At 54.6% G+C, this 14,881-nt stretch overlaps 1 protein-coding gene across 1 annotated transcript; it reads right to left on the bottom strand.

Annotated features, from left to right (window-relative positions):
* Window positions 1–877: 877 nt before the first annotated feature.
* Wnt6 (Wnt family member 6) lies at window positions 878–13,471 on the bottom strand. The gene is made up of 4 exons (XM_020175722.2): window positions 13,273–13,471; window positions 3,773–3,993; window positions 3,237–3,571; window positions 878–1,667 (listed from the first exon to the last, which is right to left on the bottom strand). Exons 1-4 carry the CDS (start codon window positions 13,350–13,352, stop codon window positions 1,206–1,208), a joined length of 1,098 nt encoding a protein of 365 aa, XP_020031311.1. The 5' UTR covers window positions 13,353–13,471; the 3' UTR covers window positions 878–1,205.
* Between the last annotated feature and the right edge of the window lie 1,410 nt (window positions 13,472–14,881).

The following is a 14,881-nucleotide window of genomic DNA, read 5'->3' as shown; positions in this document are numbered from 1 at the left end:
GCTGTAAACCCCTGCATTTTGGCTACATCCTCCCTCCCATTCTCTCTAGAGGAAGATGGGGCCCTGGGCTTCTACTCTGCAGAACCCAGAATTGCCCCTTTGCCGCTTCATTCTAGCCACCAAATTCCTGAGAGGCACCAGAACAAAGGCCATGTGATTGGGTACAAGAGAAAGCTTGGGACAACCTAACTTCAGAATTCTCTAAGGGGTGTTAGAAATGCTGTGCTGGACAGTCTTTTCAGTGCTCTTGGAGGTGAAGTTAGTTTTGATGGTACTGAAAGCTGGTATTGCTAATCACCTAGTTTCATCATATTTGACAGTTTATAAAGAGCCCTAATCCCATCGACTCGGATAGCCCCAAAGTGTACTCTTGAATTCCCCAGGAGTCACAGAACACCAATGCCCTTCAAATGAAGGCAAGGGTTGGCCTGAGAGTTGAGCACCCCATCAAAGGCTTCTGATCCTCTTTTCCTGGAACCTTCTTTCTCTGTCCCTTTAAAAAGGAATCACTAGTTCCCAGTCCCAGGCCCTTGACATGGGACAAGAATGAACAAAAAGGGTACTAAGGGTGACATAGAGGGTTTCCAAGACAGGACACCTCTGTGGTGTGGCAGAGGATAGGGTATCAGGGTGATGACCCCAAAAATGCTAATTCTATCAAAATCATCTAGCTACTAGGAGGCAGAGATTTGGAGGATAGCAGTTGGAAGCCAGCCAGGGGGAATAGTTCCTGAGACCCTATCTTGAAAAAAGTTCTGAGTTCAAACCCCAGTAACACACACACACACACACATCTCCCTTTACATACTCCTCCCTGAGCCTGGCCCTCCAGCATCTGGCAGATCAGTCCTCCTCCCAAACTGTAGGTCCAGTCCTCTATGTTTAAATATCTTTATTGATACTAAATTCACCCACCCATCCCATGGCCAGCAGTTCAGAGGAGCCCCGCCAGGCCTAGAGACTGGCTTTTGGGCTTCCACCAGGAGGCCACAGGGAGGGAGGGTCTGTATAATCTCCTGTCCAGCACCCTGGGGGTTTTTTTAGGTCCTGATAGGGCGCAAACTTCAAGTCCTCGGGCGTCAGTTTGTGGAGGCCTGGGAGAACGGCGTTCACAGGGAGCTCTGGGCCCGGGAAACGCCCCCTGTTGGAGCTCAGGGGTCCTGCAGGGGCCGAAAGGCGGACAGTTCCAAGAGCCCCGTGGAGGGTCAAAGGCAGAGGCTGAGCTCCTTGCTCACGCGGCAGCGGTGACACTGCACTACGCAGCACCAGTGGAAGCGGCACTGGCAGTTCTCCTCGAGCTGCACGCTCTCCTGGCGGTGGCCACGGCCACAGCACAACAGGTCACAGCCGCTGAGATCTGGGGCACTGCTATTGCAGGCACGACCACGCGTGCCGGGCGAGCCGGTGCGCCGATTGGGGGTGCAGAAATCAGGCGAGTCGGCCACGTAGAGAAGGTCGGCGCGGCCTGGCGGCTTGAGCGTGTGGACCGCTGGCAGCAGGGCTTTGCCATCGTTCGTGCCCATGACCCTCGAGGCGCCGTGGAAGCGCTCCAGCAGCCGCGCACCCACCTCGCGGAACGGGGGCAGCTTCTGCCAGCAGGTGCGCACAGCGCATGATCCCGACAGCCCATGGCACTTGCACTCGGTGCGCGAATGGCTCCGCACGGCCTGCGGAAAGCAAAGGAGCAGATAGATTAGGACGATGTGCTGGGCAGAGTGAGAAACCGAGAATGAACAGAAGATAAGATTGGGGGTGGGAGGACGGGAAGACCGAAGGGAGAAGGCAAAGAAAAAAGAGGAGAGTGCAAGGCGAGGAGGCAGAAGTCAAGGAAGGGACAGCTCAGAAAGAAGGAGGAATGCAAGGATGGAGGAGTAAGAGAGGAAGTGGGGGGAACCGTAGAGATTCCAGGATCCAAAGCCAGGGAGTAGGGGAGAACAGAATGAACGCATGGGGTGAGATTCTCCTTGGAGGGCGGGGGAGAGGTGGCAGCTGTCGCAGCCTAGCGCTCCTGCCAACCCGGCTCCTTATTCCTGCCCCTGGCGGCCCCAGGCGGGGCTGAGCAGACACAGAGCCAGCCGCCTGGACGTCTGTCTCCGCCAACCCCTCCCCAACACTCTCGACAGGTATGTGGGCCTGTCCGGACATTACTCTCCCGGCCCCCTCCTCCCTGCCTGCCTAAGGCTGAACCCTAAAGGATACAGAATTGGGAGGCGGTGTCCCTTGAGCACTCTAGAATTAAGGCAATAGGCACAGAAGGGACTGCCATGAATACAGGACTGAGAAGGGAATCCAGGAGCCTTCCCTCCAGTTTGCTATTCCTTTCTGAGGCTGGATCTATGATTCACAGTGCCATTAACAGGTCAGGGAAAATTATCAGTGGAAATTCAGAGGCTGGGGCCAACTTAACACACAGATTTGTTGTCACCCTGTCTCACTCCCTGACTCTTCCTTGCTCCCTTTCTAGAACCATCAGCCCCAGGCAGGCTTCTTGTCCCTAAACAAGAGCTCCTTGGGCCCTCCTCATTGCAAAGGGGACAGGGAAACTGCCAAGGCTCTGGACATGTGACACTTGGTCTGGGGTTGCTGGGTAGCCTCGTTGACGAGTGACCAGAATCAGTGACATCTTTTCTGGTCTCTGCCTGATCCCCTCCTACCTCCACTAGAACAGGCTCCTGGTCTTTCAGTTCTTTTCAAGTCCACTTCCCCTCAGGTCCTCAGGTCTGTCTTAGCCTCCTTCTAGCCCCCATCTCTGTCCCGATTCCCCTAAATCCAGATCCCATATCTTTGGGTCTATCCTTTCTTTCATCTCCAGTGTCTGCCTCTCCCATGTCCCTGCTGTAGCTTCCAACCTCAATCTGAGGCTTGGCCTAGCCTGTCATGTCTCAGGGCTATGTCCTCCTTACCTTGAGTTCCTCAGTCCTGTCCGCTGAGTGTCCCCTCCCCACTCTGCATACTATACCACCCAGCTTCAGGTTACCCCCCCCACCAAGTTACATGTAATTCTATGCTGGACACCTCCCCTGCCACATGCATCCATGTCCCCTCCCAATCTTCCCAAGTCCCCCCCTGCCCTGCTCACTCCCAGGCACATCAACCCTCTCCTACACTTACACACCTCACTCAACACTCGTACCACACTTCCACAAGCACACTGCCACACACACCACACTCCCACATTCACCTGCACACTCTCACATTTCCACACTCACGCGTCTGCGCTTCCCGCCCATACGCACCAGTCGGCCTGCCTCGTTGTTGTGCAGTTGCACCAACGCACGGATGTCTCCGCGACCCCGCTTGTGCTGCGCGTCCATAAAGAGCCTTGACTTCTCGTCCCCGAAGTCCACGTCGTCGCCGCAGCCTCCCCACTCCCAGGCGGCGTTGGCATCTGGGGATCCTGCTGAGCCAGGGGGTCCGGGAGTACCCGGCAGGCTAGAGGGCCTAGGCAGAACCCATCCTTGGGGTGCCTGACAACCGCACTGCAGCAGCTCACCCATGGAACAGGCCTGCGTGACCGCGTGACTGGCGCCGGCCGCAGTGATTGCAAACACGAAGGCTGTCTCCCGAATGTCTGTGGAGGGAGCGAGGGGTAGTGAGAGCTCTGGCTGATAGATGGGTCCTGGGGCCTGGGGACTGGGTGGGGCGGGACGGCGGGGTGGGTGGCTTTTGAGTAGGAGCCACTAGTCAACAGGGTTGACAAGCAGTGTGCTGAGGGGCGAAGTGGCCCAGGGTGCCCATAGATCCACCTGTGATTCCGATCCCCCACACTGACCCTGCTGCAGGATGCGCCCAAAGGCCCTGCTGTGGCTGGAGCAGTTCCAGCGGCGAAAGCGGAACTGGAACTGGCATTCTCGCACCCCTAGCCGAGCGCCTCGGGCTAGCTCTGCCACCACTTCTGGCTCAGCCTGGCACAATTCGGCCTGCCGCCCTGCCAGCCTCCGGGCCTTCCTGCAGATGCTGGTAGGGTCCATGACCAAGGGGCTTCCCACGGCCCTGGGGAGCAGAACAGCAGGTCAGGGTGTAACTCAAAAAGGGTGGAGGTGGGATGGGAGTGGATGGAGGAGAGGGAGACCAGCGCCACTCAACCCACAGCCAAGAACTGACAAGCCTCCCCATCCTAACACACCCCCACTCCGTGAGATTGAGGTTATCCTGTCTGGTTCTCTTACCATTCCATGCCTGTGTCCCCTCTTAACTAGAGTCTAGACTGAAAAGTGTTACACGGCAAGAATTTTCAGTCTTATCCTTCTGTGTACATCTTCATTAATAAATCCTTTTTTTTATTTTATTATTCATATGTGCATACAAGGCTTGGGTCATTTCTCCCCCCTGCCCCCATCCCCTCCCTTACCACCCACTCTGCCCCTTCATTAATAAATCCTTAAAGGAACTTGGCTGAAGGAGAGGATAGCTTGGGTGAAGGAGAGGTAGGCCAAGGTTAATATTCAACAGGCCTAGCCCAAAAGGGAGGCAAGGAAGAAATTAGCAGAAGAACAATCAAGAAGGCTGTCAAAGAAAAGAAAGCATTTGTCATAAAGGGATGCGGAAGAAAAGTAGCAATAGGGCTGGTGGGTGTGGCTCAAGTGGTAAAGCACCTGCCTAGCAAGCATGAGGCCCTGAGTTCAAACCCCAGGACTAAGCATAAACAAAAGTAGGCAACATCAAGGGAGTATTTGGTCTTAGTGGACCACAAATTGCTAGTTAATGTCAGCTGGCCAGCCCTACTGAAAAGGAGGGCCATCCCAGGGACAGAAACAGCCATGAGCTATTAGAATGGCTAGGGAGTGGAACCTCTAAGGAAAGTCACATCCCTCTCTAGTCCAAGTTTCTCTTTCTGAAAAATGGGAGAATTAGTCTTACATCTCTAAGTTGAGCCTTCTCACCCACACATTTCCCTGAACTGGAGAGCAGAGGGAGGATCTGGGAACTGAACCTCTACAGCATTGTTGGGTAGTAGGTGACATTGACCCTTCTCCAGCTCCAGGGTCTGTGACTTTCCCAGAGCAAGATGGCAGCAACTGGACTGAAGTGATATAACTGGGCAATGGGGGAAGGGTACAATGTTTGGTTTGGTAGGTAGAGACCTCATGGGAAGTTCCACACACTGTCAGAAACCTCTCTACCCCAGACTTCTTTCTACCTGAGGAGAGAGCTGCTGTTTGGTTTCTGTAGGTAGGTTACCTGCCAGGAATTCACACCTGGCGGAAACCACTTGAATCAGATGGCTGTATCTGAACACAGCTGGATCCCTGTCTTGGAGGAATATGTGGGCAGAGCACTTGGAGAGTAATTTGAGACCACCCCAGAACCCTCAGTAGAAGGCAAAGAAAACTCTGGGTGGGAAGAGGGGGTATGGGAGGGGGAGGAGAAAATATACAGGAAAATCTTGGCAGATGGGTGTGAAAGGTCAAAGTGGCCTACTTTTCAGCTTTGCTTCAGTGCATATTCACCCACTGTCCCCATTTGCTCCACAAGTGCAGGCTGCCCAGGCATGTTCTGAAATGTAATGGTCTTAAATAGCAGCAAGAGGAATTTAGATCTTCAGGTAAAACTCTCAACACTAGGGATGAGGTGCTTGGAGGGGTATTTGCAGGAAGATGTGGAAACTCCGTTCCTTTAAGGACTCCTGACACACACAGACACCTGTGGTCAGGTGGCTGTCATCATCCCTATCCACATAGTTCAGGAACCAGGCATCTCTTCTCAGTGGACAGACATACAGCAGATCTTCCTTCCAACTGAACTTGGGACCTGCCCAACACTAGCCCCAACCCTTTTCCCAACACTAAAGAAAGGGTAAATGGCTTTGGTCAGTAGGCCAAGGCTAGGAGAGTTCAAGCTGATTCCCAATGGCCTAGTGACCTTGGAGAGTTATCAGACTCTATCTTCTATCCAGCTATCCATTCACCTATCCCCCTCCATCCATTTATTCCACCTCATTACCAAAAGGATTTCAGTGGTTTCCAGCATGGCTATTCATGATAGGTAGATAAGACTATGAGTTTCTTCAGAGTTAAAACTATCTTATTATCCTTAATCTTCTCTGGCAGATTTTTAGGTGCCTAATTCAGAGTTCCTACAATGTTAACTATGCAAATTTGCATAATATGAGCTCTCTGTCACATATGAATAATGTATGTGGTATGTAATATGACAACCAACACCATTAATACATGTTTCTGTAGGAAAAAATGAGCCATCTGAGAAGTTCCTCTCTCAGGCCCAGGACCCCATCAATATGCTATTTCATGACTCCTAATTCATTTCCTCAAACATTTTCTTTCCCCCCTGGAATCTGAAGGCAGGAAAGCAGGCCTTGTGCAGCTGTCCAGCTCCCCAGCTACCACCTGTGTGTTTGGACTCTTCCTGGCTGTCTGAGAGTCTGCAAACTCATCTGCCCCATCCCTAGTGCGCCTGCAAGGTTCCGAAGCCCTGCTCCCACCCTATCCCTGCCCTCTGCTAACTCCCTACTTTCCCAAGGTTGACTGGACTTATCTTTCCAAGGTCACTCTGCCCCATCCCTCTCCTCTCCCTCCTCCTCCCCTAGGAAAGCAGGAAGGAGTGGGGATAAGCAAGGGAGAAAGGCAAAAACCTCTTGACCTTGTTGGCTTCCCAGGGGCTAAGATAGGGGAAGAATCATGGATACATGAAGGGAAGGGCCCCCAGGAGGTGGGGCTGGTCCTTCAAAGGGTTGAGGGGCTGCTACAGAGCCAGTTCTCCCAGGCTGGCTGGCTTCCTGGGAACTAGGCTTGTTTATAAGCTGGTTGGGAGGAGGGATGGGCAGTGGTAGCAGCTAGAATCCCAAGGGACCAGTTTGCTCCCTGTCCTTCTGTTCTCACTCCCATCCTAAATACATAGGAAATGAAACTCCAGAAAGGACATGGCAGGGGACATTGAGCAAAACACCCCACCACACTTCTGAGCCTGGTTTTCCTCAAGCTCTGGGTGGGCTGAGCAACACCAAACAAGACATTTCCCTCTCTGGGCTTCAGAAAAATGAGGAGTTGGTGGGAGAGGTATATACCCTCCCCACTGTGACATTTGACTTTGGCTCCATTTGACTCCCCTGGACCCCCTCATCCCCTCTACTTTACCTTCCTTTCTTGGGAAATGAATTCTGTTTGGGAGTCTCTGGGTCAACACTGACCTGGGATCAGCCCAGACATGATGTGTTCTTTTGGGAAGAGTTACATATTTTAGAGCTTGCAGTGCGTTGGTGATAAGGAATATATTATAAGATCTGCAATTCTAATTAAGCTGCCACTCCTGGGCATAGGAAAAAATGAGGCTAGCCCTAAAAGAACAGTGTGCAGACAAGAAGGGACAAGCCTAGGGCTGGCCATCCTAATTGGTTTGGCCTGCCCTGAGAGGTCCCTTCCAAGGACCATGGTTGGAAGGATCAATGGTCCAGTGAGATGGCATCAGGGGCCAACCAGTTCATACTTGCAGCACCTGTAGTCTGAGCCCTTGTGGTCCTGGGTTCTGTGCCAACCTACCTTTCCATCTCTGGATTCAGAGGGCTTAAGAGAACGCCAAAGACCATCTTGTCAACCCACCCACCTCATCCCTGTCACACAGATGACAGGTGCTAGCAGCTTGGAGGAGGGATCCCTACTGCAAGAGAAGCTAGGCAATTTTTAAAAACAAACAGGGCTCGAGAAAAATGGCTGCTTGAGGCAGGTGAAGACCTCAGGTAGCCTCCTCCCAGCATCCTCCACACAGTATCTTCTTCCTAGCAGGTTGCTGGATCCATTGCAGGCCATGCCACTACCTCTGACCCCTAAGGCATCAAAATTCTCTTAGCCAGCATCTCTCCAAGCTCATCAGAGCTTGTCCACTGGTCCTAAGGAGTCCCCTGAACCCAGCCCTTACCTACCTTCCCCTTGCATCCTCCCAGGTGTCACCCACTCGGTGTGCTTATCTTATCTACCCAATTAGGCAGAAACCTCATTAAGTACAAGCATCCCACAGGAGGGTATGATGTCATTAGTGAGGCTACTCAGGGCTTTTGGGAACCCTTAAGATTGGGGTTGGATCCAGGCTCTGCCATTTCTTTGTATGATGTTCAGTGCGTCCCCAGCATGTGAAGCTTAACCTTCTAAGCCTCCACGTCTTCAGCTGGGAAGTGGAAATAACAATACCTGCCTGATGCCCTGGTTACCTGTGCAAAGGCCCTGTCCAGAGAGTATTGGATTCCCATTTACACCCCTTTCATCATGCAAGGCAAACAGTAGGGGTACAGGCAGCATTGCCCAGAAGGCACTTTCCTCCAGCTCACTGTCCTCACTTCCCAGCCTAGCGCAGGGTCTCCTCCATCACCCAGACTGGCCCAGGACCAGTAGCACCCTCCAGGACCCCTCAACTTCTCCAGTAGACACTCCTGCTGGATCACTGAGGTCAAAGGAACCATGGACCATTTGAGTGCCCAGCCTACTCTGAAAAGTCTCACAGCCCACCTCCCTCAATTTCCCCACCCCCACCTCCAAGGTCCCTCCACTGACCCCACTTACCAGGAGCCAGCAGAGGGAGCCCTGAGCCCTGGGGCTGTGGGTGGGGGCTGTATAGGGGTGGGGGAGGTGGGTGGTGGAGAAGGGGCAGAAAAATGTTGCCTGACGGCTGCTGAGGCTGCCGGGCCTGTGCCCGCCCGCCTGTCCTGTCCTGCTCTGTCTAACTCCTAACTCGGTAATTACTGCTCCCCCTCCCCCAGTCCCTACCCCCACCCCAAACACCACATCAAAGCCAGTGATGCCCTAGCTCCATTAACCCCTGCCTCCCCACTATCCACCTGCCACCCCCATTCCACCCCTCCCCACCAGACCCAATTTGGTTCTCTCAGTCTTTCTTCACACTTCTCTCCTCATCAGTCATGGGAGAGGCAGGAGCTTTTTCTTCCCTCCAGACCTCACTGTACAAAGGGCTTTCTATTGGCCAGGACCCTGGGAGGCAAAGCATCAGGCAGATGGTTCGAATACCTGAAAGACTGTTGTCTCATGCCTTCTGCTCTCCCATGTGGGGTGGAGAGCACCTATCTGAGGGTAGGATGGGGAAATGGAGTGGTCTGTGAAAGGCTTTGTCCCCCTTTTCTGCCCCACACTGCATGCAAGAGTGAAGAGCTGAACAGGAGGTGGACTTAGCCCCACTCTCAGCTGCCAGCATTCAGGATGGCACTGGGCAAGTCACCTTCTGTCCCTGAACCTTCTAACCTCACTTGTGAGAGTATTGGACCAGAAAATCCTTTCTAGATCAAATTCTAAATTAAACAGAGGGCTCAGAGCTGGTGGAACCAGCCAAAGAAGCCTCCAGGCAACATTTCTCTCCCTCAACTCCTCTTCAGGCTATTCTCAGGAAGCCATGAAAGAGGTCCCAGGATAGGGGCACTCTCGTGAGCCTGCAAGAGGACAGGCATCTGGTTCCCTGAGCGCCTCCTGCTCCCGCAAGCCAAGGCCTGGCTGTGCTTCCTGCCCTGCCCTGTCTCATCCCTTCACAGCTGCACTTCCCTATCAAAGTGCACATTCTGGAATCCCCCTCACAGGGCCCTGGTGATGCAGCCTCCCACTGACCTCCCCCCACCAACTCCTGGCTTCTAATTGGAAAGGGGCAGGAGGGGGCTGCACCCCCCAGGAAATGTCACAGTGCCAGGACTCTGGTGGGCCCAGGGCATGCTCTGGCCCGGATCAAGCCAGCCTCCTTTTGCCCCTGCCCTTTTCTGCTCACAGCCCCATTGTCTCCCTTCAGGGGAAGCTGCCAAGGCGGGAGGCCTGGAGGGGGGAATGGATGGCCACCCCACCCCCACCCCACCCCACCCTGGAGCTTGGTGGAAGCCAGCAACAGGACTGCCCACAAAGGGTCTGGGGCCCTAGATAAGGACAGGATGGAAAGGGTGACCAGGCCTAACCTGGGGTGAAGATGGCAGTTGGAAGACCTAGGTGTCAGGAGAGTCCTAAGTCCTCTCCCTGCCTTCCTTTGGGACCAGCAGTGAGGCTGTCCTAGGCCTCTGGCTCCCATTTCCTTTCCATAAAGGGAGGGGGGCACAGACAAGATGGGATGGGGGAGGGAGAGACACTGGGTGGTGTTTTTCCTACTGGAACAAGGGGAGGGTTAGTTTCTTTCATAGAAAATATAGAACAGAAAGAGGAAAGAGGAAGAAAGAAGGGAGGTTGATTTGTTTCTTCTATGACAGTGAGCTATTTTCTACATCCACTGATTGAAGGTATAAATAAAGATGGATCAGACATTACAAGGAACTTCCTAGTAGAGGGCAGGAGGCAAGCAGGGAGCAGAGTGGGAGGAGGGAGCTGGTGACCAGGGATCCAGAGCCTCTCCCCTGTTCTACTCTCAGGGACAGGGGACTGTTGAGGCCAGAGCATAGGCTGATGGACTGGAGGCAGTGGGCTGGACAAAGTGACCTCAAGAGAGCCTGGTCTATGTCCTGGAATCTGGTATTCTGTGATTCACAAAGATATGGTTACAGATGGAGAGAGACAGAGTTCAGAAAGCATGCATTGCTACATAGTGAGACCTGCCTCAAAAAATTTTAAAAATAGAAAGCGTGCATTGCACTGGGGGGAGGTGGAGAGGAAAGGAAGGTCGAAGAAAAAGTTGTCTTGAACCTGGAGTCAGGTCCCTGAACTGATTCCAGGCCCTGGGTCACCCTCCTCTCCCCCCTTATGGACCCTTCTTTCCTGACTAGGACAGTGAAGTCAGAGGTCCAGGAGACCTCTCTACTCCCAGTCTGGCTAGAGCAAGAATATCAGAATGGCTGCTGCAGGTCCCACTGCTTTCCTGCCACTTCTGGAGTTCAGGCCTGGCCAGCATCCTCTGGAAGCAGGGAGGAGGGTCAGCAAAGCAGGTCCTCGACATCACAGAGCAGCCTGGAAGTTCCCAGCTGACTTGAGGCTGGGGAGACAGGGGTGAGAAGTGACAAGAGCCTCAGGCCAACAACCCAACAAGATCCCACCCACCAGCTCAAACCTGACCTTGGAAGGCAGTGGTGGGGTGGGGTGGGGACAAGAGTGTAAGAAGAGTCAAAGATCATTCGAACAGGAGCCTGGGCTCAGACCAAAGGAATGAAGTGTCAGAAATAGACAGAGGAGAAGGAGGGGCCAAAGCAGGTGGGAGGGGCAGGTTCTCTCTGAGACACATCTGAGAAAAGCATTCGCTGGCCACCTTATCACCCAGGCCCCTCACTCTTCACCCGGCTCACCCTGCAGCTGTGGCCATGAAGGCCTCTGTGTTCTCCCACACCTGCCCTCCTCACCTCCTCCCCCACTCCCTGCTTCCCAGCTTCAGGGTCAGTCTCCAAAGGGACCAGGCCCCTCTCCTGTTGGCTTGGCTCCCACCCAACAGTCCCTCCTGAACAAAGGAATCCCCACAGATGCAAACCCAGGAAAGGTAAATCAACTGTTGAACAACACTCCACAAACCCATCTCAGGCATCTACACTATTTAGGACTATGGGACCCTTAAGACAAAGGCTCTGCCTTCCAGGAGAAGGGAAAAGAGACCCCAGAGAGAAGGTTGCCAGTAAAAAGCAGTACTCCATAGTTGCCCAATGTGTGGGGTACACTGGGAGCATGGAGAAGGTAACAGAGGTAGGATAGAGGAATAGCTACATGGAGGAAGTGATACTTTAAGGATGAGAAACATTTAGACAGATAAGGAGGGAGGTGAGGGACAGCAACTGCCATCAGGGAGGAATCCTGTCCCTGCACCTTAAGAAAAGGAAACATTAGGAAAGGTAGGTTAGGGGAACCAGAGAGAGAGATCCCTAAGTCTTGGGATCTAGATTTTGAAATTACAGTAATCCCCCTTTGTGGGCAGGAGGGACTTGGCCAGAGCACCTCCTGATGTCAGTTCATTTTATAGATCTTCCCACCTAATCTTCCCAGCCAGCCTGCCAGGTAGGTTGTTTCTACTTTACAATTGAGACCCTGCGGGGCAGGGAGGGAAAGTGTTAACCCAAATCACGGATTTAATGGCTGAGATTAGATTTCTGGTCTATCTATGTCAAAACTGTTACTGCATTATGTTAAGCCAGGATCTACAGAGGTAGGTTCCCTGAGACTCGGGTCATCCTCGATTTGCCCTCTCACTGTCACCCACGAGGTATGTCTCTCCCACATCACGGAAGGATAGCCGCCAGCAGCTCCCTGTGTGGGCATCCTACTCATCTCCCAAGAAGAAAGGGATCTGCCGGCCCCACCCCTTGTTCCAAACCCAGGGGATGGAAAAGGACTGGAGGGTAAGAATTCAGCCAATGAACTGGTGATATGCAAATGAACGAGCCCCTGCCTTCTTAGGATTGGCTGCTCCATCAGCATATTGTCCAAATCCCTCCTCTCTCTAAACACTGAGCTATTCCAGGCGGGTGTTTGTGGCTCTGAAAACTAAGGGGAAAAGTCTTCAGGATTTCGATCTCTGAGTTGTCCCGGCCGGGCATTCACCTTCCTGGTCCCTACACTACCCCTTAAGGCTCAAAGCTCCCTCAATCTTCACAGTATAGATACCTGCCCTAGCTTGAGGCAAGTCCAGAGTCTGGGTCTGGTTAAGACGACCCATCCTTTGACTGGCCAGGCTTCCCATGCCCGGTTCACACATCTCCTGGATTGCACTTTTTTTTTTTTCATCCTTGGCCCCTATGTCCTAAAGGGCCAAGCGCTAGGGTCCCTTTCCTGTCTTTCTTCCTAGTTAAGGGGGGAAGGGATAGAGAAAGTCAGTCTTGCCTCGGTTTCCCCCTTGACTGTTCCTTTCTTGCCACTACGATCCACGCTGAAAGAGCAAGGAGAGAAACTGGTGGATTGGTAGGGCAGAGGGGCGGGGAACCGGCAGCTGTTTGACCCTCTCTGCCTTATAGCTTCGCACCTTTTTCCTCTTTCCCCCAAATCCAGCCCAGCCATCTCCTAATCCCAGAGCCCCCCTCACTCATTTTTCCCTTGGAATCTCTTTTTACAGATCTTCTCCCGGTCTCCCCAGCAGTTCTTTCCTACCTAAACGCTAATTCCTTGATGAACTGAATTGAGTACATTGCTCATGGGGAGAGGAGAACACGGGAGGAGGAAACACAATAGAATGTGCCCAGGAGTTGGGGACTTCAAGGTGGCACTTCAGAAGTGCTCGGGCAGAGGCCAAAGGAGACTCCAATTCACCCGGCGCCCAGCAGCAAGCAGAGCCCGAAGGCAGCCGGAGCTTGGTGCAGAGCCCCCCAGCTGGCTCCACGGTCCCCACCCTCTGGCGTTCGGAACCGCCCTGAGCACTCATTCTGCATGCACTCACCACCACAGTCCACCGACGTGCGCCGGACACAGGAGCAGCAGCAACAGCAGCCCGAGGCGGGAGGGCACGGGTGGCAGCATAGTGACCTCTCCACCACCGGCGGCGGGCGCGGGCAGGAGGTGAGGCTGCGGAGTGAGCCGGTGCGCGCGGCGGCCCCGGGCTTCAGGGCAAGCGCGGCGACGGAGGCGGCGGCCGGGAGGCGAGGGCTCTGCGGGCGGCGGGGGGGCCCATCCCGGGCGAGGAGGGCGCGGCGGAGGCGGAGAGCGGACGGGGCAGCCAGCGCCTGTGTCTCCAGCGGAGCTCGCTCGGGAGAAGAAATCAGAGCCGGGGGCGGGGGTGGGAGGGGAGCGAGGCCGGGCGTGGGCGGGGGATGGGGGACAGGGGGGCTATGAGGATAGCAGTTGCGACAGTCAGGCGGCGGTACTCTGGGGAGAGAGCAGGGCGCCCCGAGGCGGCAGGAGCAGAGTGGGGCGGAGGGCGGGAGTCGGGTGCTTGGGCGGGGCCCGCGCGCGCTCCTGGTTGCGGGACCCGCCCGCCTTGCCCCTTCATCCCCCCTCTGCGGAGTGCCCCCCTGCCGCCCCTGGCTGTCAGGAGTCTGGGGCATGGAGGGGCGGGGAAGAAGAGTGGAGATGGGTGAGGGAGGAGGGAGGAAGAAGAGCTGAGGGAGGGGGGACTTGCTGAAGGGAGACGTTTGACAGGTTTGTTGACTGTAAAGAGAGAAAACTTCCCAGGAATGAGGGAGGTTTTTTTTTGGGGGGGGGGTAGGCAGGGAGCAGTGCGGAGCTAGATGCAGGCGGGGAACAGGGAAAGGAAGTTGGCCTGGGGCGCGGGATGAAGGGGGTTTGAACTCCTTGCCCGCCCAGCGGAACTCGGAGGGTTACCTTTTAACCGGTGCTGCCTTCGCACCGCACGCCCCTTCCTCAACCTCTCCCTGGAGGAAGCCCTAGGCCTCAGTTCTGGTTCCCTGGCCATCCCGCCTCTTCAAGCCCGCGTTCGGGGGCGGATAGTGGGTGTGTGTGTGTGTGTCTGTGGAGGGAGTAGATTAGACAGCAAGAGGAGCCTCTCCAGGGCCTGCACTCAAGAGCTCGCACGTGCAAGAGAACAAGAGAGCGGAGGCTGAGGATTTCCAAGAGATGACGGGTCCAGAACTCGCTGCAGCCGAGCCCCGCATGTCCGCGGGTCCCTGCCTCGAGTTCCTCCCCCAACTTGGCCCGGGCAGAAGGGGTGGGAGAGCCAGCTGCAGGTGAGATGGCGTTTATCAGATTCTCTAATGCCACAAAAATGTCTTTGATGCCCCTGGCCCCCTCCCCACGGGGTGGGGGGAGATCAAAGGCCCCGTGGGGAGGAGGGACAGCTCCATTCATCACGCCAAGCGGCTGGCAGCGGGCGGCAGCCCCTGCTTCTTCAGCCCGGGGCCAGAGCCCCCCATACACACACACACACACACACACATTGCCCCAGGAGTGCGGAGGGACAGGTGGTGCGGACATTCCCCAGCAGAGGCCAGTTTCCCTGCCACCACCATCTAGATTGGCCATTAGCTTTAAGGGTTTTTCTTAAAGGGAAGACAGATAGAGGACCTCAATCCCATGTGGCAGAAGTTTCAGGC

This window comes from Castor canadensis, chromosome 4, assembly GCF_047511655.1.
Source record: "Castor canadensis chromosome 4, mCasCan1.hap1v2, whole genome shotgun sequence".
Taxonomy (NCBI): domain Eukaryota; kingdom Metazoa; phylum Chordata; class Mammalia; order Rodentia; family Castoridae; genus Castor; species Castor canadensis.
This window is presented reverse-complemented; position numbering and strand designations above follow the sequence as displayed.

Excerpts from the sequence above, each read along its gene's own strand:
- Wnt6 (XM_020175722.2), bottom strand. The coding sequence starts at position 13,352 with ATGCTGCCACCCGTGCCCTCCCGCCTCGGGCTGCTGTTGCTGCTGCTC. Across the intron at positions 3,572-3,772 it reads TGGGCGCATCCTGCAGCAGG|ACATTCGGGAGACAGCCTTC; the intron begins GTCAGTGTGGGG and ends CTCCCTCCACAG. Across the intron at positions 1,668-3,236 it reads ACAACGAGGCAGGCCGACTG|GCCGTGCGGAGCCATTCGCG; the intron begins GTGCGTATGGGC and ends TGCTTTCCGCAG.